The sequence below is a fragment of the Platalea leucorodia genome (genome assembly GCF_965183815.1).
Source record: "Platalea leucorodia genome assembly, chromosome: 4".
Classification (NCBI taxonomy): Eukaryota; Metazoa; Chordata; class Aves; order Pelecaniformes; family Threskiornithidae; genus Platalea; species Platalea leucorodia.
This window is the reverse complement of record NC_138826.1, coordinates 23,222,396-23,250,248: the sequence shown is the minus strand read 5'-3', so window position 1 is coordinate 23,250,248 and position 27,853 is coordinate 23,222,396. Positions and strand designations below refer to the sequence as shown.

Sequence of the window (27,853 nt, the reverse complement as noted above, 5' to 3'; positions counted from 1 at the left end):
GGGCTACTCTGACCTGGAGAAAGTACCTCAGTAGAAGCTGATTTAAGATTTCCTAGGCAGTTTCTCATCCTCACAAACCTTTAAGTCAGTACAAAAGCTTTAAGTCCTTATTTGTGATGGCAGTGCTAAACCAGCCAGCACTCCCACTAATTTCAGTGAGGGTTTGCCTGTGTGCTGGTATTCTAAATAATATTGAAACACCTTCACTTTGAGAGAGCCAACCTAAGTGTCGAGCACTGTGCCAATTTAACCTCACCTGCTGCAATACAGCTAGATTTTAAGCACTGTTCAGACAAGCTGTAAATATTCTTCAGGCAAAGACTAACAGACTACATAAGAAAAACAGAGATTTTCAGTAAAAGACTCCTGAGTGGAAGGTAACAGATTTGTGTGCAGGAGCAATGCACTAGAACTCCAGAAGAAGCAGGAAACACACTCACATTCTTTGATGAGGTATTACAGATAAGCCATATACAGCATCTCACCAATGAGGAAAACATTTTAAAATGCAGACACATTCAGCTCTGCTTTTCAGTAAAGGAATCCTAAGTACCTACTTTAGGGACAGCTTGGGTTTTTACCTTTCTAGTCCTACTAGCCCTGCAGAGCCTGCAGCACATTTGCACACCAGGAGAACTTTCTGGTGCTGATCCCAGAGACCTCTGCCACCCTGCTGATGTGGCTGTGCTTGCAGAAGCTTCCCCTAAAGGACATATGCCTGCTGGGCCTTTGCCACTGAGGAGGCTTAAGGAAAGCAGCCTGACTTAGGCTTCATATGCACAACCTTTCCCATCCCATGGCAATCTTTCCTAGCTCTCCATCTCCATGCCTGTCAGCCAAGCAGGCTCTGTTTCACGTATTCATCCAAAACACCAGCCAAACTCCCTCCTGAGATCTGTCAATCAGAGTAAGAGAGGTCAGGAAAGCCTGTGTACTTGAACTGTTTAACTTAATGTGGCTTGTTTGACAGAAACAGGCAAGGGGACACACACACAAGCAACTGAGGGAGGTGGTGAACTTCAGAGGGAAGAAGAAACAAGCTGCTTAATACAATTAGTTCTTCCACCAACAGTCTGCAGGGCTGGCAAATGGTTTTCTTCACAGAAAGCAATTCTGATCTAAATCTGAACCAATACGAGAATATTTTCAGAGAGGCTTTTCAGAGTCCAGTTCAAAAGTGGTAAATTACAGGGAGCTTGCTTTGCATCCATGAAAGAAAGGAATATCCCCTGCATAGTTTCTGGGAGATCTGGACATTTCAGGGGTGGAAGAAGACAAGTTGGGCTTAGTGGTTTTAAGCATGTTTTTTTTTTCCCTCTCCACAGACTGAGTCAATCAACTCCATTCAGAGGTGCACTGATTGCAGGCAGAGCTTCCAAACATCTAGAAACTCTCACTCCCATTACTGCAAACAACAGCAGCTTTGTTCCTTAGGAGTCCAACCGGCCTTACTGCTTATCTCCAGCTGAAGGCAGAATAATCCTGGTTTTGGTAGCAAAACCATCCCTGCAGCAGCCAAACAAAACTATGCAGGGAAGAGTTTATGATTTCAGGCAGAGAACCAACCAAGTCTTCTGCACTGCACAATCAACAAAAATGTCTTTTATAACATCATTTAATCTAAAAGAGGAGAAAACCAACCCAGGACAGATATAGTCTATAAGCAAATGTGTTTCAGTCAGAAAGCTTTTCCCCTGAGGCAGCACACTTACACTTAAAACTGCAGAAATACTAGAAGTCCTTATGCAGGTACTTAAACTATAATAAGCTAGATTCTCTGCTCATCATGGGAATCATAAAATATATCAGTGGGATGAAGCTGGACCAAATAGGCAGATAAGTAAGAACAGCAAATTTACAATTGCTTAACATAGGTACTTAACTTGATATTTGCAGTCAGCCTCACTGAATATTAATGGAATGGTAAAAAGTTAAACATCTGCATATTTATCAGAATTAGCTCTATATTTTTAGGAATAAACCAAGTGGATTAGAATAATGATTTTTCAATTATAATCTTTTCAGTACACATATTTCGAGATGTTCGCTTTCTTTTGTTCTCAAGCTGTTGAGGTAGAAGCTCAGCTCTTGTTTTTCAGTTTCTCAGTTTTCTGTAAAATCACAGCTTACATAGTGTTCTTTTCCACCAGCGTCTGTAAGTCAGAGTGTCCCTACCTCCCTGGATCTCAGGAGAGAGAAGGAGGACATGGTAGAATATTTGGTCTCTTCCAAATGCTAATTCACTTGCTCAGGGTTCAGGGAGTCCTCAAAGCACTGAGGAAACAGCTCTTGATCTTGCACACTGGCAATCAAAGAAAGGTTTAGAGCAATTTTATCAGCCAGCCAACATCAGAACTGGAGTATGGTTTCCTTGCGGTGAGAGCAGAAAAGCTATAACCAGCCCTTACTCTGAAACTCAACTGAGGTGCTACTATGTATAAGAGAGACAGATCAGCTTAGGCCTCTTGGACAGGGGCTCTGAGCAACTTGATCTAGTTGAAGATGTCTCTGCTCATTGCAGGGGAGTTGGACTAGATGACCTTCAGAGGTCCCTTCCAACCCAAACCATCCTACGATTCTGTGATTCTATGAATATACATACAAAGATCTTCTGGGGCACCAGGGACAAATCCAGCCATGGATTCATAAAGCTCTTCATCGGAGCCAGGATTCAAGGAACATTTCATTAACAGATCAGTGGACAGATGAGCCATGGACTCATAAACAGACTCATCTTCCTCGCCTTGCATCAGCTCTTCCTTAATGTGGCTCTTCAGCATATCTGCAGTTTCCTGGAGAGGAAGGAGGGCAAGAAAAAAAATTACCAAGTTTCATTTAAATAAAGAATCTGGAGAATCAAAGCAAGCAAAAGAAATTTCACTTTCCCATCACTGATGGAAAAAAACCTTCTAAAAGCAGCCCATTCCCAAAGACTAAGGCTTCTCAAAGGACTTAAATCCCCACTACAGCTGTCTGGGCCCAGTCTTCAAGATCTATGTTGTAGTAATAGGTGAGGAAGGTGAAACAAGTTGGAGCTGACACATTCTGAACATCCATTACAGCCTCTCACCCCCTCGATTTCATGTCCTACCTGATGTCCGCAAACTCTGAGAACATAAGCAAAGCTCATTCTAAAAATACAAATGCTTGTCAAAGGCTATTTTGCGGTAAGCATAGCTGACCATAAGGAGGAAAGCTTGCCACACACAGAGCACTTACAAGAAAGCAAAGTTTTAGCTTTGGTGTAGATTCAGTTTCAGTTTCTTGGCATTAGCAGTAGCACGTAACACCCAGAGTGGGAGTACACAGACCCTTTTCTGTGAGATTAACAGGAAACCTCACAGCAGGCAGCTGTTCATGTAACACAGGCAACTTCCGATTCACAGGACAGCAGAACCCTTTCTCACATATTTGCAACACGGGGTGGGGGGACGGGGGGGAGGGCAGCGCAGATCTTCACCAAGCCACGCAAGGCAGCAAAATGTAAAGCTTCATCCCAGCCTCCTCCCCAAGTTCCAACTATGTCACAAGCACAGCCATCTTAACTGGTTGCAGTACTACAAGATATTCTTCCATCCACAACTGCTACCTCATGGGACTTCAGTCCACAGGGCACATATGTCAAAACTGTCTACACATGCTTCCCTCCACAGTCAAAATGTAGGTAGCTCATGAAATGCTTTGGGGAGATGCAGAGGAAATTTTGCCAGAGAGAAAATTAGGTGAGTAAAGGGGTTTACTGGGATTTTTGGATACCCATACTAGTAGTGCTTCTAGTCACTACCTTGCAGTTGACACACTGGTGCAAATCATTCGTGTGCTCTGGTACTAAGCTGCACCAATAGCTTGATGGTCAGTAACCAGGGCCTACTCTTAATGCAGCTCTGTCACTGTGCTGGTGGAGAGGAGGACATGGGAGGAGCACAGTACTGTAATAAAAGGTTGAAAGGACTTCCTAAGTATCTCTTACTTACCCCAGTGCAAAGATTTTAATCACACAATTTACAGTTTCTGCAACCCTCCTGATCTCAGAACAGGGAATGACCTTTATTTAGCTCTAATGTATAACAATAAATTCATGCTTATGTCAAGAAGCAAGCCCCAAGTCTAAGAACCACCCATGCCTCCTAAATAGGGCTTAAACACTACTGTAATTGGCTGGCAAAACCACTCTAAGGCTGGCAGATCTATCACCCACCATTCAGACCATTGCTAGGGACAATGACGCACAACTTTTCAACTGAAGGCAAAGGCAAATAAAATCTGCTCAAGAATTCACGTGATCTAAGTCAAGGAGCTGCTTGTTATTTTGAAGCATACAGGTTGGAAACAACTCAAATGTAAAAGAAAGGATAAACCCCATGCACACTGAAGGGCCCCACAGAAACAATTTCCTGGTGCAGCTGGAGTCAGGTCCACGTCATAATCTGGAAAAGTCAGAGTGCTGTTTTCTGGGGATGGGGTTAGCTCAAAGAGAACTGAATTGTGAACTGGGCTCCCAGAGAGAACAAGTAGGGAATGGACAGCTATCCTAATGCAGGAAGAAGTGGAGTTCAAGTGGAGAAGGCAGACTACACAGATCACCTGTGAATGAGCTAATAAGCAATCCAGACTGTACTATGACTAATCAGAGAGCACCTCAGATTGTACCTTTCCAAACATATTGTGTTCCCGTATTACTAAGTGGGATGAAGGGCCTGTAGTTTTCCCAAGATCAGAGGTTAGAAGAGTACACCAGGCACCAACCACATCCCTGCAGAAACTTCATTAGATGCATGGATGATAAGGAAACCCAACATGAAAGTCTCTGCTTCTGTCTTATTTGCTCTGTGCAAAAGCCCCAAGAACTTCCCCAGCTCCAGAGATGCACCCAACCCTCCAGCCTGGAAGCTTTCAGCGTGGCTGGATGTCCATCTTCTACACCCTACCACACCACACTGCACCCTTTATTACCCCACCACTCCTGCTCCCACAACACTAAGTGCCAAGCTTGGTGCCACTGCCCACACCTGCAGTGGGACAATGCAGAAGGACTGCTGCTTCCTCTTACCACATATTCATCAATGAATTGGCGGAGATCCTTAAAGCCGTGCTTTTCTGCTATGGTGTTTGGATAATGGCCATATTTGTTGGCTACACTGTAGGCCTGCAGTGCTCCAGGGCATGTAAGCAGCAAGGCAGTGAGGTTCTTCAGCCCGTATCTTGCAGAAAAGTGAAGCAGTGTTGGCAACTCCTCATCTCTCTGATCTGTCAGAACAGGAGGCTGTTAGAATCTAAGTTTCTCTCTAGCAGCTACAGAGCGAATAGGTGAGAAACAAAATTCCTAGCAAACACATAGACCGAAAGAGGTGTGAAAGCCCTGAAAAGTATATATAGTTTAAAAATGGAGCTAACTCTGCACAAATTAACTGAGGTATCTAGCACATCTCCAGGCTTAAGTCCTATGACCTTTAGTGGGGAATATGGCACTGTAATAGCTTAATGTATGTAGGATCACAGGTTTGCCAAGACCTCTTAGATCATCATTCCAGTAGGATCCAGCTCTGTAAGGCAACCATGTCACAGTGCCACACCAATCCAACTGCTGAGTGCCCACTGTGCACCTTAGAGCAGAGTCATGGGGTTGGGGGAAAAAGACTGAGCTGGGGAGAAATGCCACATGGGGCTGGGAGAAGTACAAGGGAGAAAAGATGGGAGATATTTTGGGGAGCATTGTCTTTTCACTTTGGTTGTGTTTGAAGCTGTCTATATAGCTGCATCTGTTGCAGCGCAAGGAAGTTGGACTGGTGCATGTAATAAAAAAAGGGTCACCAAAACCAAATGGCAATCCCCCTTCTATAGGCATCATCAGGAATTTAGCTTCCTGGCTGAGATCCAAGATTTTTGAGACAGCCCGTGCAGGTACCACACATGGCAGTGTTAAGGCACTCCAAGGAAAAACAACTGATACAGATGAAGTTCAAAAAGAAAACAAAAATCTTCCAACTTACTTGTTGTCATATCTTCTTCTTCCAGCTGGTTGATTCCAAACAGGTGTAAGCCACTGGCAGGAATGTTCTTCTTGAGTGACTCAGTCAACAGTTTATCCAGTGCTTCTATGCTGTATGGCACGATTTTAAAGGCCTAAAGATAAATAGAAAGTGATTTTGTTTGGGGAGTTTGGAGATTCGGTTAAGGTGAGATTTATAAGGTGTTTCTTTATTTAGCACATATCAGAAAACAGTAGGCATAAACACTGAAGGTAACAATGTTCAGGTCAAGCAAAGAACATGAATAGCTTCCTGGTCCAGAAACAGAGTATCATTAATCTGAGCAGATGAGAACTTAACACTCCACAACAAGAAAAGAGCACAATGAGAAAGTCACTCATGCAACTGGAAGTGCAGAAAACTACTACTTCCTACTTCCTTGACAGGTATAATCTTACTTCTGAAACTGTTCAAATGAAGTGTCACTTCTGCTCTAAGCATGAACTAGTCCATTTTGAATTGCTCTGGTGTACACTCTGGGTTTGGCTTTTGGACTGGTTCTTAGCCAAAGACTGGGAAGCATGCCTAATCCCCAAGTAGAGGCACAGCCCAGTACCAACTGCTCCACAACTTGAACTAAAAAGAAAGGGAAAGACAGTCTCCTCTGCCCCAGGTATGCTGGTGACTAACACCACCACTCTGTAGGCTTCTGCTACGTGGCTGATCAGGGACATGCAGGCAGGCAGCAAAGACAACACATCTGGAGAACCTGCTTGTGGAAGCTTTACCCCTCTAATAGGGTTCAGGTACCCAAACTGTGCAAAATATGATACAAGGACTGAGGAGTGGCTTTAAAGAATTAAGTGCTAAGAATAAACAAATCATTTTACATTACTCTACTCCATTCAGTTAGTATGAATCTTTGCTACCTTTTCACACATTTTCCAAGAACCCTTAGGTACAAATTTCCAAACAATTTATTTCTTTACGGTACTTTCTGTCATATCAAGTTCTGTTATCCCAATCTTTTCAAGTCATCAAAGTCTAAATGTGAGTGTTGATTTACTGCATTTTTTTGTTAGTTGGATAGCCTGAGTCACCTTAGCCAGCTATTTGCTCCAGAGACAGAAAAAACACCCATGCTTTCACTAAAAGGGGATGTTAAGGTTATATGAAAATCCCTAAACCACCTTGCATTTCTTCATTTCAGAAGAGCTACTTCATGGCAAGCACTTTTGCTTATGTCCACTTGTCCAGCCTCTGAAAGAACTGGTTTCCAAAGCAGCTGTCTGCTAGAGTCACTACCTGGCACATGAACTGTACGGGGTTGGCTGCATTAGCCAACAGACTGCTGATTTCCTCCATGTCGGTATGATAGGTGACACTTGTTTCTCCCACCATCAAGTCCCCTGAATATATCTGCAGAGGCACTGTCCCAGAGGTTAAATCTTTGAAAAGAAAGAGAAGAAATCACCATTAAGAACAAACAATGAGAATAAGTCTGCATCAAATACGCTGAGGATAGGAGGAGTTTGGAGATATTGCCAGCTGGATACCAACACAGTTTCTGTTGTATTGAATACATGAAGAGTCATGAAAAAAAGGAGATGATGTTGGTCTGAACATTAGGTAGGAAATTACTTCAGAACTACTTTCTTCATAGCTATGTCAATGCACATCACCTGTGTTAGCACATCACCTGTGACCTGCTAGGTCCTCTGCTAACAGTAGTCTGGATCGCTAATGTTAACAGTACATCACCGCAAACTAGAAAGCCTCACATCTCTCCACCCCGGCTTTCTCTGGAGCAGTCTCTAAATGGTGCCACCAAATATGAGAGCTGGGGAAGAAGGGGAGAGAAACCAGAAAAGTCACTAGGGATTTTGCAACCTCTGTCAGCCTCGCTAGTCTCTGAATGAAATCAACTTAAAAGAATTCCAGCTTTGCAACTTTACCCTTGCACAGAATTTATCTCCTACCTGCACCTGGGGAGCTTCTAGATGTTTTGTCCAGTGTGCACTCATAGGTCTGAACTTTCTCTTTGAAACACAAATATTTTGAATCCCACTGAAATGAATCTTTCCCTGTATATATGCTTGGCTGTTAACAACTCAGGAAATGATGAAATAGTTACAGTCACGTGTGAAAGGAATTAAAAATATAATTCTCTTACTGTTAGAAACTGCAGAGCTTACATAGTTGTACACTCCATCAATGTGAAGGTCATGTTTATAATTCAAAGTGCAAGTTAGTTTCCAGGTCCATGTTTAAATTATAAGTCTTGATTTAAGACAGATTAAGTTGAACATTTTTATGTGGGTGACGTCACCTTCTTTAAATCAATTCACCTCACTGACTTCATGGGAGTTGCTATAATGACTATTAGTCTCTATTCTCAGAGCTGGCACAATGACTCTTCAAGAGGACAGACTAAAATAGATTAAATAAAATCATGCTGGGAAACTACTACCAATCTGTAAAGGCTCTAAAATTTTGCCCCTAAAGTTTAATGAACCTAAAGTTTAGACAACCTACAGTTTTGTAAATGTAAATATCTAGAGTGACAGAACATACCTAAATTAAAAGGCAAACCAGGATAAATAGTTTCATCTCTGATCACAGAGAGATCTTCACACATTAAGCACATGCTGTTACAGTCATGCAATTATTTACTGGCACTTACCTTCTCTTGGTGCCCTGCCAATGCTCATGTAGCGGTAGTTATAACACGCAGTCAAGTTCAAAGTGCTTTACAAGCTGCAATCTGCTCTCAGAACTCCCAGTAAGGTGTTTCCACACTGCAACCCTGCCGCTGCTGAGAGCAAAACAGAGCCCCCAAGCAGCAGTCTATCTCAGCTCCTCATCACAAAAGTATCACAGATGAGAATGCAAGTTCAAGATTTCCTGGCCTCAAGTTTTCTTGCGTTGAAACCTTTACCCTTATCCCTCTGGCACTTTTCAGGACAGGCAGATTGAGATAGAAAGGAAGCAATAGGGGAAGAAGGGGGCAAAAATCTCAGCCCAGCTTACCTGGAGCCTCCACAGAGATTGTGTACTCATTCTCCATCTCAGCCAGCACACGCACAGATGACGCATTCTCTGGAGAGAATTCAACTTCAGTTTTCACTTCGCCATCTAGTTTACATTTCATGATAATATAAACTGTTGTCCGCACCTAAGAGAAAAGGCATTACAACATGCAGGTTCACAACATAGAACACTTACTTTGTTGAGTCCCTTTGCTAGGGATTTTGTTGTCATTGCAACTAACATGCAAATTATCATCTGTCATTTTCACAGTCCTGAATGGTTTTCAGGAGCATCTTCCAGTCATGGAGTAACTGGGCAGGTGGCTTCTGTCACAGCTTGCACCAGCATAAATACATGCATCAAGCTGATAAAATTCCAGATTTATCAGCTAGGTTTACGAACTGATTAAAGCTAGATTTATAAAATGATTTAGTTTCAACTCTATCAGTCTCTTCCCTCAAGCAGCACAGCTCCGTTCTAAACAGAAACAAAGGAAGAAACTTAGACTTTTTCCATCTGAGGGGATGCTATACTAAGGAATGCTGTTTTTCAGACAGGAAGCCATGATCCAAGCTCTTTGGAGTCAATTGCAGGACATGCGTCAAAATTGTCCTACCAGATTACATCCAGGCTGTGGAGTTAATTGGTTCATTACAATCACCTTACTCCACATGCCACCCCTAAATCTCAGCAGAATGGAAGGTGGGAAGTCAAGAGTGTGAACCCGCCTCACAGCACACAAGACAAGCAGCTATATTAATGAGACTATCTGTCAATAAGTGACATTGCAGCCTAGACAACACTGGGCACTGCATGTTACCAAGCTACTTCTGGGTCTAGGGAACTGAGCTCACAAAACAGAGACACTGAGGACAGGTGGCTGAGAGGGAAGGTGACAGAAAAGGAATTAGGGACTAATTCCCAGGCCTGTAAAGCTGTCCATGACAGAGCAGCGTAATGGATTGCGCCAGCCCACAGGATTGCACCATAGCCCAAGGAGTGGACATACAGTACCCCACACCGTATGCGGTCAGGCTGCACCACCGGATGGTCCCCAGTGCTCTTGGATGATCCATGTTCTTCACTCATGGCAAGTCTGTGGCAGTAAACTGGGTTCTTCTCGTCTTCTGTTTCTGTATCAGTCACAGAGTCACAGCCTGAGTCTAAAATAAAGCATACAGAGTCCTGTTACATCACTCCCCTTTGCTGAAAATGTATATCATACACATCCATCCTGAGAAACAGCCAGGGAGGTGGTGGGGTGGAACTTGCTATTGTTCTCAATGTAATGCTCAGAAAAGGGAATCTAGTTGAAGAAAGGGAAACTACACAGCTTCCTCTTTTTTTTTCCCTTAAGAGGATGGCTGGGGAACATTCACAAAGACACAAAAGTGCTGGGGTAGCACTAAACATGCTTACAAAACAAACAGCAATGCCACTCTGCTGAGAACAAGTCCCTTCTCATGTTAGATAGGAAAATTAGTATGTCAATGTCTAACATAACAATGATCAGCAACTGGACTCATCAGACTACAGCTGCACTCTGAGTACACTGCAGGATGGGCAGCAGCCTTTAGTCTTCCCCTTCTAAAGTAAATGAAGAAAACCAACTTTTCTTTCATTTCAGTAGTATCTTTAGTTTTCTGGATCCTGATTATGTTGCTCATACTTGCACCAACTCCCAAGTTCATTATTGTGTTGACAAAATACAACATGAGGCATTAGTCTGAAGGGATCCTGTTCCTCAAGCAAGAACTATAAGCTCCTGTATCACAAAAGCAAAACTGAAATGCACCGGAGTCTTTGCATTGAAGAATAACAGTACTCTATCCAAACAGATCCAAGAGTAGAAATAAACACATGTAACCCTACAATCTGTGTGTACAAAACAATGTTCTCACTCCTGATTCCAGTAACAGCACGGATATTGATGGAAGAGCAAACAAACTGAATTGATATCACTGGCTGCAAAAAAACCTAGCAAGAATTAAAGTAGATTAGAGGTCTCTTACCCCTGCCAGGAAATACTTTTCCCAACCAGAGACAGGAAACAACAGATGATTTTGTATCTACTTAGTAGAGAGTGCTTTCTTATCTAGTTTCTACCTCTTGATTCACGATTCACACCTTTTTTCCCTTGTCTCCCAAAACATGGGGTGAAAGCCACTGACTTCCCTTTTTCAGAAGACTAGCATGAATTCTTAAAACTCTGTCTCCCATGGCCAAAATTTTCCAAACCTTGGAAAACTGTTGAGCAGTTAAGGATTTAAGACAACATTTTGGAAGGTATTTGTTACTTACTACTTACTGTAAAACACACCTGTAAAGAGCAGTACAAATTATATACCAGATAAAATCTCAGATTTGGACTGGCAGAGCTTTTATATAAGTAAGAAATGTTCTATTTAAATTGCTCAGTCCTGATGAGTAAGACCTAAGCGACCAACCGCACTGTCTAACCTGTGGCATCCAAACAGTGAAGCTGCCAATAGTCCAGGTTTTACTCGGAATCCCCCAGCCTCTGGGTATATCAAGTTTCCACAAATCAAGAGAGCCAAAGTTATTAAAGCAGGCTTCTATTAGGAGTTCATGTCCTGCTAGTTTCAAACAGTGAAGCTAGCAGTCAGTCAGGCATTTAAATCTAGACTTCATTATTATTATTATTACCAAAGACTTAAACTTGGGATATCTGAAATTCTTTGTCATGCACTTTTTTTTTTTTAATACTTTCTGTACATTTAAATGGGATTTTATGAATTACACAAATGCAACTTTGCTTTCAGGAGACAGATTTTAAGCCACAAAATTTTAGCAAATCATTCAGCTGAAATTTTTGTCACAAATAGTGGTGCACATACACTTAACTTCAAGTATGTGAACCACTCCACATGGCAAGTAAGCCTACTCACATGAGTACAAGTAGATTGCTACTTTAATGTTTGTTGTAGAAAGAGTAGCGCCAAAAATCTGCAGCTCTGTAAAGTTCAAACAAGGCATCACCACCAACATCAACACTTCTTAAACAAACCTAGAATGGTACATGTAATTTAGCAAATACATTTTAATACTGCACTGACACAAATCTGCAGATTTGACTAAGAAACTTTGACACAAGGCTATGTACTCAAGGTGGTCTTTGGGATCTTCAGGCAGTGGTACTAAATATTACAGAAAACAGACCGAGGTTTTAAACTCCTTAACTCAATATTTTAATTGATACTGTCCAAAGTCATCAGTTGCAAGAGCCAGACCCCAGTTTTGGAAACCCTTATCTTAGGGAAAGGTGGACTGCTCCCACCTGGGAGTGCCAGGCTGCCCAGCTGCACAGGAGAAAATAAAGCACTGGTCCCACATCCTTCCCTTACATGAGAGTTATCACATCGGGTGTTTGGCATATGCAGAGCAAGACACCATGTCTTTTGGGGAGGAGGAGAGGAGGCAACTAGAACAGTGTCTCTGTAATCTCTGTTTCCAATATGACTAAACCAGACAGACTAACCTCACCGCAGATAAGAGAGAGCCAATGATGACCAAATTACAGCAAAGCGTTCCTGGAACATATGCACAAGCTGACACTTGCCAGCATCCTGACACTCAGGGCATCATCCCCACCCCAATATGGAACCATTAGTGTGGTAATTTGTACCTCACTTGCCCAACATATGGTCCATTTCAGAGGAAAATGAAACCTAAAGCTGTGGGTCTCAACTACAGCATCAGTAAGTTACAGTAAGCAAGGATAAGAAGGGAGCAAGGAGAGAACAAGCCCCCTGGTCTCTCTGCTTTACTGATGTTATTTGATACTAGCAACAAATTAACAGATAAAGAATAACTTGAGCTTTTAAGAGGTTCTGGCATTGCCTGATCCTGTCTTGCACTTCCGCATTCTTGTAACAGTTGACTGCCCAGAGGTTGTATGTAAGAACAGAGCTGTTAGGTAATACAGGAAGAAGCAAGCAACGTTAATCAGTAATTGGATTAACAGCTGACGGAACAGGCACTCGGAGTTTTCGGTGTGAATTATTCATCTGTTTCTTCATTCAGAAAATTCTGAAATTGCAAATTGCCAACTTCCCACATAAGCAATGAAGCGATGCTATGGTCATCTTGCAAGTTCCACTCACGTGCTACTGACTTGTGAACATGCAAGCATTGGAAGAAGAAACTGTCCCATTACATTCGATAATATCAGTGCTCTAAAGGGACGTGTTGTTAGATCAGGCTTCCCACTCACTACAACACTTGAGTAATGACAACCCATTTGCATATACAGATTCAGCAATTATATCACTGTAATGATACCCAGGCTAGCGAGGCCTTCACTGAGGAGATCAACAGACTCATTAGGAAGTTAAGTGCATACCTGAATTGAGCTTCTCCATGAGCAGCTGCTGTAGGTCACCAGCTTGTGGTTATAAACGGCTCTGCCTTGACTGGAGGGCCTTTCTGTTCCCCTTTAAATGAAGGCTACCTCAGGCCACGCTTGACAGTTTGTGAAATACTTGTGAGACTAGCAGCAAGAGGAGGAGACGCGGTCCAAGAAACCCAACCACATTTCCCCTTGAAGAATGTGCCCCCCTCCAGGAAGCGTCAGTAGCTGAGCTACAGAGAGCAGCCCCATGCCGGCCCCTTCTCGCCTGCCCTGCCAGGCTCCCTGCACAGCTGCCCTGCAGAAACTCACCCCTGGGAAAAGCCCGGGGAAAACGCAGGCATTGCCACATACTTCACGAGCCATTTACCAGCTTTAGAAACTAAAGTGAAGTAGCCAGTTATTTTGACCTGTTGCTGTACAGTGCACACAGCTCGCTCTGTCATCCATTTCCTCCTGGCTAAGCCGGCGGGCTATCGGCATGGAGCCGACAGCTGTGGTTTCTCAGAAGTCAGCCCTTACACCACAGGACACGTGAATGCTCAGAAGGAGTCAGCAGCCTGTCCAGACCAGTCTGTCACCCAGATATTAATGTAAATGGCACAACTGGGCAACAGCCTGTCCCTATAGGTTCTGCATGTGCAGACTACCCCCTCGCTGGCATCTGTGAACACTTCCCACTCCGTCCATCGACGAGCTCACCAGCTGAGACAACTAGCCTTCACGAGGCCTTGGACTTTCATCTCAGTACACTCAGAGCAAGAGGGAAGGCCCTCGAAGAGAGCTCCCGCTATCACCTGAAGCTTGCAGCTGGCTAGCCTCCTTTTCCAAGTGCAAACAAGGACATTAAGTCTCCCAGAGCAACTCAGCTGCATTTGCGAGAAGCGGAGTACTGACAAAGTAGTCAGGGAAAGCAGGGAAAGTTATCTTTCATCATGCTAACCTCAGAGCCCCTGCTTTACCAAGGAGATACAGGCTCAAGAGTGAAAACATCTTGTGATAACCCCTCAAAACTGGGTTATCCTGCAGTAACATTTCCCCTTTCAACAGAGTGGAGAGAAGCATGCAGAAAAGCAACAGGTGAGAAGAAAAAACACAGGAAAATGTAAGACTTTGTAAAACTGTCCATACAGAACAAATAAAGTATGGGACATCTCCCCCTTCTCTCCAAACCCCTCACCCCAAGCAGCTCATCTACAAGCACAGTGCCTAAAGACAGATTTTCAGTTCTACAAAGAAATTGTCATGTTTCATTTGTTCTGTAAAGTTGGAAGTTACAATAAACTAGTTCTCATCCTCCATCAAGGAAACAAGCTGTGTTTTACTATGCCAAGTTTTGCTTGAGCCAGTGTGCGCACACACACTTGTTCATCTCTTAGGGAAGCTGTATCATTACGAAGAACACAACCGGGACAGGATCAGTGCTTCAGCAAACTGTGAGAAGCCAGAAGGTACAGTTTTTACCTTTGTAACCTACTAAGACAATATATATCCTTAATACTCAAAAACATACATTACTCCACAGTTCCTCTATAAAGCACATCTCATCCAAACTTCAAGGAACAGGTTTCCTTTGTTATATTTTAGAACTACAGACGAGTGACTGAAAGGAGAATAATGTCTTCGCAGTGGAGTACAAGAACCTTTCATGATCTTCATGAAAATTTAACCCAAGTGCATGAATCTGTTCACTTTTCTTGGTTCGATGTTCCCAAATGCTGCTTCCAAGTTATTTTTTAATTTCATCTTTGAAACGAAAAGGATTTGGAGAAAGCTGAGTCACCAAGAGTTGTTTACAATGCCAAGGGCAACTCCGTGTCACTCCTGTAAATACTGGAAGGTAGGGATGAGAAAGTGGCCAATAAATACCATACTTGGGTTGCAGGAACAGGAAACTCAGCACACAATTCTGAGAACAGTGAGGTTAAGAAAGGAAAGTCTGAAAAGCCACAAGACTGGACAGGACACAGAAGAGAAAGCAAGAAGAAAAAATATGAAAAAATACCAGACACTAGGAGAGAGTGGTAAAATAAAAACCTCAAGCAGATGAGGAATTGGCAGAGAACAGGAAGGTAACCCGCAGGATCAAAGGTACCTTCTGTGGGAATATTCCAATTTAGGGACAAGTGTCACCAGTAACTTCCAGTTGGCTGCTTGGGCTGGGCACAGTTTTTAATTATTCCTGGCACTCATTATTAATGTCAGCTGAAAAATGGCACTGAGGAGGCAAAGTCAGCTGTGAAGCAACTGTGATCAGACTGATGCATATAACCATCGCACCTCACATGACATTTCCTTATGTGCAGAAGCAGGGGTAGGAATCCCAGATGGGAAGTCCTTCCTGCATTAGCAACGGATGGAAATGGGAACTGGATTAACATGCCACTGGAATTCTTGTCAAGGATACAGTGCCACACAGGTAATAGCTGGGAAACTGCCTACCACACATTGTCTGCCCCAGCAATGCCCCTCAGCCTCCTCTGCCTTGACTGCAGATGACTATTGGATAGGCTCTTATAGTTCAGTTTGGGATCACTGGTCTGCAGCCCCCTCTTCCTCAGTAGCTCAGGAAGGTATGCTCTTGGTCTGTAATGCTGCAGGTTGCATGAAGGCACCATCCACAAAAGATCTAAGCACAGGGAAGTTTCACAGAAGCTCAGCAATTCCCCCAGGATGACAAGACAACACTCTAATCCTATCACAGATTAAAGAGGAAATTGCAATTTGTGACCTCCTGCAGAACTCTTTCAAACTTAGAGCTCTTGTTCATTCACTAGCAGCCCTGAGCTGAGAGCAGGACCTTTAATGTAAAGAACTGGATGCACCTGAGATAACAGCAACTCATAGCTGCAACGTGCAAGACCTCAGGGAAAGCACACAGTCTGAATTCAGCACAGGTTTTCCTCCAGCCCCGGTAACAAACAGACGTTCCCCAAATACAGACCCCTCAAAATATTGTTCTGAGATTGTGCCAAATTCTGCTCTTAGAAACCTCATCAGATGACCTTGCACAGTCCCAGAGAAGAAATGTCTTCTTCCATTACCTAATACAGCATGAGTACCAACACTGCCCCTACAGTGCTGTTACTTGTCCAGAACAGACTTTGTTTCAGCTCAAATGCACACCTCACTCCAGAGAGTTATCCCCGCTTAATGAGTCTGCTGAGCTACACAAAAAAAAAAAAAAGAAAAGAAAAAAAAACTGTGCGTTTGCCTGGGGGCAGATGTTCACAACAGAAAGAGCTATAGCAGTTTAAAATACAACTGCACCCATCACAGCTCTCTTTCTCCTTCTTGTCTTTATTTTCATCAGAGGCTATGGCCCACGCAGCAGAACCAGTGGAAAAGAGCACGTGTTTGGCTGCGTCAGCAAGACGCAGGACGAGGATCTCTGCTTCAGCAGCTGACAACGGGGGTGTAAGCTAAGCTGCTAGTCCCTGAACTTCAGGATGAGGAGGAACATTTATACATTTCACTCATACCTACTGCAAAGACAGTAGCTGCCAGCTCAGGGGTGAAACGCAGAGTTCCCCTTGTAACACAGAGATAACATAGTTTATCTAACCATGTCTAGAGTGTGCTACAAATGCAAAGTGTATTTAGCTTGTTCTTTCACTAAGGTTCAAGCAAACATGTACCACACTATGCCTGCCTCAAGCTAAAAGCATGCCTGGCTATTATGGTTCAGAAACTGCAAGCCAACTCATTATAATTCTTTGAGCTCTCAGCCTGAGGGTCTCACAGGCCTAGTGGTCATTTTGTGTGTGTCAGGATTAAGCATATAAACCTAAAGAACTAGCCGGGGTGCAGAGGAACAGGACAGAGATGGGAAAGAGCTTCTGAGGAAGATGCAGGGTTCTGGCCACCCAGACAACAGACACTGTGTACATGACCAAAATCTCAAGAAAGAGGGGCCAGAATAGTTTACTTCAACCATCTGTGCCAGGAGGAGACAACACATACCAAAAAAGTGTGAGCATGGCTGCTGATTTTTGAGGGTGCCAAGAATCACATTACATCCGTCACTGATTCAAGTCTTCCTGAGCAAGCACATGCAAGAAACACGAACATCCAAGTTGCTGATTAGTTCTCTCTCCTCTTGCAGTATCTCCTTGCTTCAATTTAAGCACAATCCATAACACTTGCATGACAGAAAAGACTGTCCACAGAAAAGCCCACCAAGCTGGAATTCCACCTAAGAGAGCTGGTTAGCTGCTTTGGAAACATCCCACCAGGAGATCACTGTTTGACTGAAGGTATGGTTCTACAAGCGGCTTCTGTAGATCTAAGGCCACATTAGGACCGGAAGGGCAGTCCTGCCCTCCCTCTCCTTCAAATAGTCTGTCTTGGAATACCACCCTTGCAGTCCAATGCCACACCAGATCATCCGGCCAGATGAAAGGAGGAGAATGAGTCAGACCACTCTCTTTTGCAGCAGTCCATGCTAAGGCCAGCCTATGCCACTGATGAAACTTCCCCCTGGGAAACTCAAGATCCACTGTTATTCTCAAGTCACTTTTGAAAAACACGTTGAAAGTTTTCTGTGGTAATAATGAATAGCCATGAAAATCCTACAAAATGCAACCCTAGAAGCAAAACAACTGTCCAAGCGCACAACAAAGGTCTTTGAAACAACCTGAAGTCTGCCCCACACATCTCTTCAGACCTGCTCCGTAAAGCACCTTTGGTTTAACCACACACTTCTGCAAAGATGTTGCAGAAATTACTTCAGCTGTTCCAAACTTGGAAGAAGCCATCAGTGATGGTCACTGGGCTCTTATTTTAAGCAGGTGTTTTAAAGCCTTGCAGTTCACATTGGCAGATACTTAGAATTAGGCTTAGTCACTACCTTAAAGCAACTTGAGGGGAGATTATCAGAACTAGAAGCAACAGAGAAACACGATTAGTATTTCCGATGTGCATGAAGTCTATTATAGCCCAATGCTTCCTAACCACACCAGTTTCTGTACTTTACTAGTGCCGGGTTATCATTTCAATGTCTCTGTCTAGAAAGCTAGTATGCACCTACGTTAGTACTGCTTGAATCTCATGCTGTCATGAAAGATGAGCCGTGAAGTATTGCTTTTAATGTGCATAAACTTGAACTTTATGAAGCACCTTGATGACAAACAACACATCCATCCTGCAGCTGGGAAGACTATTTCAACTGCTTGATCCCATTTGCTACAGATGGATAAGGACATTTGTGCTTTTCTCTCAGTATCACTTGGGGGCTCAGTTACGGTTTCTCTGATTGCTTTAACCAGCTCTCAGAAGTCTTGGCATTTCCAGCATCGGTCATTTATAACCATCTGCAAGGAAGAGCAAGCTACCAGTGTGTTCTCTCAACCTTAACTCCTGTGCAAGAGCGTCACAGTTTCCTCTCCCTGACAGGCAGTGAGAACCAGACAGGCTGCAGAGCTCCCATATAATGAAGCGGATTCTCATTGCACCCAGAGGGCTGACTAACACCTCACTCGTTCCTCTTCAAAGAGCAGGGTCAAAGAAGCATATCTTCTATTTCAAGACAATATAACAGAGAAAAATACAGTTTTAAGAATTCACTTAATTTTTCCCCTTCAAGGAGGGGGGAAAAAGGAAGCAAGGGAGGGAGGGAGGATTGCAGCACAGCAGATAATCATGCTACCTCATGTCTCCAAGGTCACTCCAACAAGCTGGCAGAAATAAATGCTGGATGTAATTCTCTGAGATAGGACTACTCAGAACATATTCCTCCACAGAGCACTGAGAGCCAGAAGTAAACACCAAATGGTCTCCAGCTTCACATTTCTCTGTCCCTTTAGGTCTGTACATCAATTCCTGCCCCTTCCTACCTCCAGCTTGCTTCCTTTACTGTACTTCTGATATCCAAACAGACTCTGAAGATGCAAGCAGATATCAAAAACTTGGCATAGGCATCCACATCCAATCTGCAGTTTCTAGAACCTCCTAAGGGCCAAAATGGATCTTGCAGAGAATGGCGATTGCATGCATGGGACTGGAAACTCTTCAGGAACATTGTGAGGACGTGGGAGCACAGTATGAGGGCTTGAAGAGATCAGCTGGTGAGAAAAATACAATGCTAGGATCTCATCTAGGATCTCATACAGACAAGTAAAGAGACTCCAGCAGAGCTAGAGGAACATCGCAGTAAGTTAGAGCTGCATGAACTGGGGTCTGCTCACAAGCTGGAGCCTCAGACATACAGTATTAGCTCTCTAGCAATATAACAGATCCCAAAGCACCATCTTCTGTAAGGCCAAAGATTAAGGAGGTAGTTTCATAGAGGCATTGATCTGACATAGCTTCATGATCCTTCTCTAAGAAGATGACCAGGGATGTCAAATTAACTCGCAGAACTCTCTTTAGCTGCTTTATTTCCAGGATGTATCCTTTAAGGCGGTGGCACAACTTTCCCATAAAGTACTTGGCCATGTCGTGCCTCTTCCTAGCAGGATTATGTTCTGCATCCAATGTTCCTCAATGGCCATGCTTTATGAAATTTAACAAGCAGCACAGGGAAGAGCTGCTACAGCATTCAGGTCTTGTTCTGCCTCCACATGCAACAGCAAACTCCACAGGCAAGGAAATCACACTACAGCGCTCCCTCTTGTAGGAACATGTTCCCATACAGGACTGAATGGACCTGTGGGGAGGGAGGCTGCAGTTCCCAGTTTATAGCATCCCCTTCACTACTGCCTCACCTGCAAGTCTCAGTGTTAGGCTGACAGAGTAGTCCTGACTGAAGTGCTACCTGCTAGAAACAAACACAGCACAACAGACACAGTAGCTGCTACTGTCAAAGGAATAGTTACCAATGCCTCTGTACAATACAAAGCACCTGCATCTCAATGAATTGTTGTAGTAGGCACGTGAGATAAGATCACCGCTGTCCTATGCTAAAGTGTGCAGCTCTGCTACTGTCTGGTGGCTTTTGTGGTTTCTAGTGAAAAGTTGCCCTTAAAAGTATTCAATGTGAGTTAACATAATTTTAAGGGTGGGAACTAAAGGAAAGAGTGTTCAAATTTATCCACAAAAGCCACAGACTGTTCTTCTAGGTTATGATATTTGCTTTGTCATTCCTCAGGACATCTCAAGTATAAGGGTAACATACGAGATAACACTGGATTGCACTGTGCTTGTGTCCTGAAATAGTTCCATGGTAAACCAGTGCTCATAAGTGCATCAAGGCCTAACATGGAGGTTAGCTGAGCAATCAAATGAACAAAGTCTGACACCCTTCCACAGAAAGACTATTGGCCAAGGAGTTACTCTAGGAAAAACCTGCCTTTCAGCAGAAATCTTGAGATACCTAACAAATAGGAATTTATGTATCATCACTGAACAGATCATTTATATTAACCCCCAATATAACAGGGAGAGCAGCTCCTGCCAAACTTAAAAATTCATTGTGAATTTAGGGCTCTAGCCCTAAATGGCAGCGATGAGCAAAAGCTAGCAATCAAGTAATTACAGAAGTGTCAGGCTGAAGGGAATCTCCCACATACTACCACTTCACCCCCCTGGGTTGAGACACACTTGAGAACATCTTACGCATCTGTCCAACCTGACCTCAAACTCCCAGTAGCCTATTCCAAGGTTACTTTACCTTTACAGCTTGAGACCAGCACAGGACCACAAGGATGATTAGGGGACCACAGCATCTTTCATATGAGGACAGGCTACAAGAGCTGGAACTCTTCAGCCTAGAGAAAGGAAGACTCGGGGGGATCTTATCAATGTTTACCTGATGGGAGGGAATGAAAAAAAGGGAGCCAGATTCTTCTACATAGTGCCCACTGACAGGACAAGAGGCAATGGGCACAAACTGAAACACATGAAATTCCATCTGAACACAAGAAAACACTTTGTTACTCTGAGGGTGGTCAAACACTGGAACAGGTTGCTCAGAGAGGTTGTGAAGTCTCCACTTGCAGAGACATTCAAAACCTGACTGGACATGGTCTCAGGCAACCTGCTTTATCTGACCGTGCTTGAGCAGGGAGGTTGGACTACATGATCTCAAGAGGTCCCTTCCAACCTGAACGATTCTGTGATATGCTCTCAAGTTTCATTCGTGGTTTTGCCAGCGCAAAAGAAGAAAGCCAGGACGTTAATTCAATTCCTTGACATGTACATGAGGGAGAATGATAACATCCCAACAAAAGCTCACTGCCTTGGTCTCTGGCATCTCTCGATGAGATTCCAACTCTTCCTCATCTACAGGGCTCTAGCAAAATTCTCATCTTCCTTCTAACTGTCCACTGTCCTCCATACTCACCACATGCTTCCTCACATGCACTTCTGACCCTCCTATTTTGCAAGGAGTTTGCTGGTACTGATCTTTCTTTCTTGTCCATTTCATTGCATGAGAGCTCTGCTCAGTCAAGGCTGCACTTGCCCTTCAACAGTACGGTTCACAGCTACTGTTACATTCAGTTATCACCTTAGCAATCTCAGGCAGATGTTGACTTCCCTGGGTTTTTCCCTGCAAGAGTTTGTTTGGGTACAGAAAGTTCAAAGCCACTGATTAATTAGTAAATGCTTTGGAAACATAAACTTCTAAAGCAGGAAATTTGAAATTTTTCAAGACAACATAGGTAGGGGCTGAAATAAACTGGAGAAGCTGAAATGTGCGTAGTACAAAACAGATGTCAACTGAGCTTTGAGAACACAGGAGGAAGAGAAAGGTCACGGACTCCAACTGTGTGGCACAGACTTCCAGCTGCCCAACGCACACAGCACAGCGTGGTGTGGTATCACAAGCCAGACAAGAGGGCTTAAGTAGCAGGCTGGTCACTGCACCCTGGCTGGTGACTATACCCTGTCAGACCTGAGCTGGCTTCTACAGTGCCATCCTGAGCATTTCCACGTCCTTAGCACAGTTATTGCATAGCCTGAAAAACTTCCCCACAGATAACAGGAGTGGCTGCAAATGGAAACCTTCATGCCCTCTGTAGTTTGCCAGGATTGAGAAACAGTAGAAGTTAAAAATGCCCCACCTACAAGAGAGCAAGAGTCAGTGTCAGCACACAGTTCTCAACAAGGCAAGATGAGTGTTTCCTCATTTCTGAATTTGTACTAAACTAATAAAAATTAAAATAGCTTTCAGTGTGTGACTGTCTGGGGGTGTCATGTTCCCATGATGCACTAAACAAACCACAGCCTGATCGCTGTGCTAGAGGCAACAGCATAGCCTGAGCAGGGCAAGTGTGCAGGCTCTAGAGAAGTATTTGCCCTCGCTGTTCCCTGTATCATATGCTCCACTACCTCAGGATTCAGCTATTAAGAAGCTGAAGCTTGGTCATTTTTGCATCAGGCTTAGGTTTTCAATGTGTGCCAACGCTGCTGTTAGAACTACTGGTGAACACGTGTGTAGAGAAGTACTTCCCAGAGGAAGACACCCAGACAAATCATTTCAAATCTGGTCATAAACTTGCTCTGCTAAGTGCTGTAGAAATTGAGGGCTGCCTTACTCAGGAAAAGTTCACAGTCTGCTGTAGAGAATGGACTTAACTAAGACCTTCTAAGAGCTCCTAACTTCAAAGCCTTCATCTAAAATCCTAACAATTAAGTCCTGGGAGCAGAGCGCAGGCTGTGTTTCTCTATGGGAGAGCTCTGCTGTCACAAACACTCTTACTTTAAGTCACTCATGCTGGGGTTGGCTGCAACTAAACTATAAGGAAGATGCTAATTTTTTATTACCAACGAAGAAGAAAGTTTTCACAGTTTCACCCAAAAAGGGAACTATGTACACCTGGGGTTGTCTTCTCTTCAGAGGAAGCATCAGAGCATTTGCATTTGCGGCCATTCACAAAACTTGGTCTGTAGCATCACAGGATGGAAGAGGTCACCTTCCACACAGAGGCAGGATCTGATATATATGGAAGAGGTCATTTTTTTCCCACACAGAGGCAGGACCTGATATATTCATCCAAACACCTCTGCCATGAAACCAGCCTATCTTAAGTAGGTTCTTCCTTCACAAGAGTCAGAGTGACAGTGGATGGCTTGCCTTGGCAACTGCTCTGATGTGCATGAAGAAACAGCCTGACATTACCCAACCCTTGCATGCAGCTGACAGCTCACATCAGGTAGGGCTCCCGTAACAGTAACAGAAGTCCAGAAATTCTGAATCTTTGTGCACCAAACTATTTGGAAAATGCTACAGCAGACTCCACAGCAAACGAGTTTGGTTTTATCTCATTTTTTCTCTCAGTCAAATATTTTCTAGATATACTGAAGTCAGTTTGAGATCAGTGTATGATTGTTCAAGTGAGAAAACAGAAAATAAGCTGATTTTTTTTTTTGTTATGTAGAAACAACAACAAAAATCCAAAGCACAATCTTCCTTTCAAAACACCATTTACATAAAGCTAAAGCACAGCTTCTTTCAGCACATGCCAACTTTCAGCAGAGATGACACCTCTGGAGAAGGGCTCTACATCCAACCATGAAAAGTCAGACTGTAACACCTTAGCCCAAAGAAGTTTTGCCACAGATGTATGGCAGCCAGCCCACTAAACAGCCAGGCACACAAGACGTACTTCCCTGGCTGCTCAGACAGACAGCATAGCGCTACCAGTAAGACTCACCTCTGCCCCCTCCCAGGGTGGGCTCTGAGAAGTGCTGGGAAGATCCACCACCCAGGTCCCCCTGGCACAGCCCCCAGCGTGCCAAGGGGCAGCCAGCTGCACACAGAGAGCGCTAGCTCACCTGGGGAGAGCCACTTGTTGAAGTGGAGGAAGAGAGCCAGGCCAGCTTAATGCAATTCGTTGACCGCATCCGACGTCAAAGAGAACGGAGGCTGCTCTTTAGTTGACAAGGCTCCGCATTCAGCGCACCACTGCCAACAGATATGCTTTCCCAGCATAAAAACCAGGGTGCTTCCCTTTGACAAACACTTCTCTATAGAGAGAAGCAGTTGATCCAGAGTGGTTTCTAGCTGATCCATTCCCACGCCCGACCCCTTCCCTTCACCTCACCTCAAATTCTCTTTGATTTTTAATACACCCAAAACAAGCAAGATTGGTGAAAGCCTCTCACTAGTAGGGATCCACTTGGCTACGTGAAACCTCCCACTACAGCCAGTCCATCTAACGAAGAACAGAGACACTCGCGCTTCCCGCTCTACCCGCAGCCCAGGAAGCAGGAGTCTCTTCTGCCCCGTGTTGCACTTTGCGCACTCGGAATGCAGCAAGCCAGAGGAGACTGGTGAGAGCTGGCTCCGGGAAGAGATTTCAGGATCGACATCCCTTTGTACTCTCACACACTCTTCAGCTACACTAGAACTTACTCCCACTCTGGCCTAAAATAACTCTGACAGTCCTCACACATGTTAAATAAAACCATTAACACCAGTAATCCAGGGAGGTGTTGTTTAAATCTCCCTATCTGTGAATAGCACGTTTAAAATCAATAAAATATTGGTGCCATGCTCTAGACCCAAGTTTGGAGGAAAACAGTAACTAAACTTCTACTTTTGCCAGAAAGTGTCAGAAAAGCTAATTTAATCTCTGGTCAGCTTTATTTTTCAGAGCTCAGACACTGTTTCCTGTCTTCTTCCAAGCTGAAAGCAAAGGAGCCAGACTACTTTAGCCCTAGGTTATCCATTGGGAAACCAAGATGTTTTAGGGGTGTTTGAAAGGGAGATGCAAACTTCAGTTTATGCAGGTTTTTAAAAGGCACTAGGAAACATCTGTTGTGACCTGGTCACCTGAGAATGCCATCTTCAGCACAATCCCTAAGTCATCTTTTTTCAGGGGGACTGTTTTGGCCAAGATCATGACTTTCAAAATTTATTTTTACTGTGATAAATTTGTCATCATGACTATTGCCATTGTTATCCTGGCATAAAGCACCTTTATACACACACCACCAGACACACTAGAAGACTGCACTGCCTCATTTATGCCACTAAATACAGAAAAATCTTAATCCAAGATGCAACCACAGGACTCCAATCCTGCTAAGGCTGGCAAAGAACACCATAACTCTTAAGTACGGCAGTGTCATAAAAACATCCTGACCAGCACGACTCCCCGGAGCTCTCCACCTTCATTTCAACAGAAACTATGAGAAAGGAGTACCACACACTCCTCTAGAGTTTAGGAAAGTTCAGACTCAATTAAAACTCAGTACACTGGGCTTCTGTAGTCTCCAGCTGTTAACACTTCTGTGCCAGTAAGTCCTCTGTGCTTGTTATGAGGTGATCACTTTCAGACTGGTTGGGTTGTTTTTAAGGCCATCAGTGCAATTCTCCAATTAATCTCTGCCATTCCATCATAAGTAACAAGCTGATCTGTTGCCAGTATGGTTATACCTCTGACTTCAGGCCCCGTGCTAAAGAATACATATTAGACAACCTTATTTTGGTTCTGGTATGACAGAAACGTAAGTCTGAAGGAAAATATAATTTTCCATTGATTGGGGTCAATAAGCTGCAGGGCACAATATTTACAGGCAGAACTTTAAAGATACTCAGTTTTTATTTTTGATTTGCATTCAAAACCAGGCACCTAAGATAACCTCCACATTCAGAAGTTCTCTGAGTCACTGGCAATCTCTCCCAAAATAGGGACCAATTGACCAGGCATAGAAAAATTGGCTTACAAAACTTCCTAGTTTACAAGGAAGTGTTGTGCAATTTGCTTTAGTTTTCTATTTCAGTAAAACACATTACCAGTGTTAAAATAAGGATAAACAATATCATGTATCTCCCTCCTCCAACCCCTGACCAGAAAGCGCAACTCCACGGCTGCTACCTTACCTTCTGAAATAGCCTTCTTGATAGCTGCAAGGTAAGCATCAGGCTCATCATCATTTGTGAGTTCTTGCCACTGAGACCAGTCCTTGAAAAAGGTCAAATAGTCATCACAGTCTGTAACACCGCAGAACAGCTTCACTACTTTGTAGGGGGGCCATAAAGCTTCCTGAAGGCTCTGCAGGACGGGAGGGAGATAAAAACTCTGCACCAGCTCAGCAGATAGCAAAAGGATGATGCTCCGACTTCTGCTGAACAGGTCCAGCTCCTGGTGGGAGATGGCAGACTCGCCTTCCAGCTGGTAGCTCAGAATCCGATGTTTTCTAACGTGCCGAGTAAAGAGGAAGAGGTTCTGAAGGTACTGACACCATTCGGTGGCATCACTTGCATATACGATCAGCACATCATATCCTCCAGGGGTGCCTGTGCAGGTGCAAGATGATCACAGGGAGGAGGATTAAATTCAAAGCAAGAACTGACCCACAGCTTTGCAGCAAAAAACCCACAGAGCTGTCCCTATAAATCACGTCAGAAGCTCCAAAGCACTTCAAAGGAACAGTAAATATATCCAAAGTGAGGTGTTCACAGCCACAGAGCAATTCTAAGGGTGGCTGAACTCCTACTTGCATTTACCCCACTAAAATCTAAGTAGTTTTTTCATTCTCAAAAACCCTCCTATGAAGAAGGGGATTTCCTATTTAGTTTCAAGTGAAACAAACCACGTGGAGATTTACAGATTTAAAGCACGTTGATAGGAAAAAAAACCCACAAAAACCCGACCTCCACAACTAACTAGCTTGAAAAGGAGAGTTCACCTTTGCACATGAAGTTAAATCATTTTAGGCAACCATAGGGTCTCTGCAACACAACTGCAGACTATTAATCGCTCAAGCGGAGTATACACTAAACAGGGCACATCTAAAATAAGAAAGGCCTTTATTTAAATGAGGTCCCACAACGCTTACAGGAAGTCACTATGGCTTCCATGGTGTTAGACATTTGCTTTCATCGCAGCAGAAAGCAAACTGCCTGCAAGGTATGCACGCAAGTGAAGGGTACGCCAGCCCCAGTGCTCGCGGCACAGCAATCCTATCATTCAGGCTTCAGACACTTTGCAAGCCTGTGTTAGAGTCCTTCCCCCAGAACTGTCATACAAAAGCTTCCCAACCATTTTGGCATGACAAACCCTCTCTTCAGAGGAAAAGAACTAATACAATAGTGGTGGCCATAACACAGCGCAAAATGCGCTCACCAAAGTTGATTTATTCCATAATTCTCTAGAGACAGCTCCTGCCTACACACTCCTGCATTTCTGTGCTCTGGAATGAAAGCACTTTTAAAACTGTTTCCAGCTTGCTAAGAAGATCACATGCCGATTGAACCAATATGACATGATGCAGTGCTCTCCCACCAACCTCAAGAAAACTTTTAAGTCTGAATTTAATTTGCCCGTTCACCTGTGAAGAAGTTTACCCAAATCTGATGATTACGGCTCTGGTCCCACGGCAAATTTCAGTGCTGAGCATTTCAAACTTTATTAGTAAATTGTCTTATAATTCCAGTTTGACTCTTTACAAGTGTCAACATTTCCAACCCATCTCCATCCAGAAGCAAGCAAAGGCAGATTTTTCTAATTAAAGTAGAAGGCAATGCCTAAAATTTGGCATGCCAAAGAGAGAATCTGCAGAGAGTGAATTCACCAGAATTGAAGATGACGGTTTT

At 43.7% G+C, this 27,853-nt stretch overlaps 1 protein-coding gene across 2 annotated transcripts in view; it reads right to left on the bottom strand.

Annotated features, from left to right (window-relative positions):
* PIK3AP1 (phosphoinositide-3-kinase adaptor protein 1) overlaps positions 1–27,853 on the bottom strand; it is a 45,739-nt gene that overhangs the window by 13,290 nt on the left and 4,596 nt on the right. The window contains exons 2-8 of one of the 2 annotated variants that reach the window (XM_082308522.1): positions 26,138–26,554; positions 10,014–10,162; positions 9,000–9,144; positions 7,275–7,417; positions 5,991–6,123; positions 5,051–5,247; positions 2,603–2,792 (exon numbers count right to left, since the gene is read on the bottom strand). In XM_082308522.1, the coding sequence (XP_082164648.1) occupies positions 2,603–2,792; positions 5,051–5,247; positions 5,991–6,123; positions 7,275–7,417; positions 9,000–9,144; positions 10,014–10,162; positions 26,138–26,554 (1,374 nt within the window). Of the gene's footprint in view, positions 1–2,602; positions 2,793–5,050; positions 5,248–5,990; positions 6,124–7,274; positions 7,418–8,999; positions 9,145–10,013; positions 10,163–13,362; positions 13,483–26,137; positions 26,555–27,853 lie in introns of those variants that run through there. The other variant, XM_082308523.1, reaches the window with a different exon arrangement.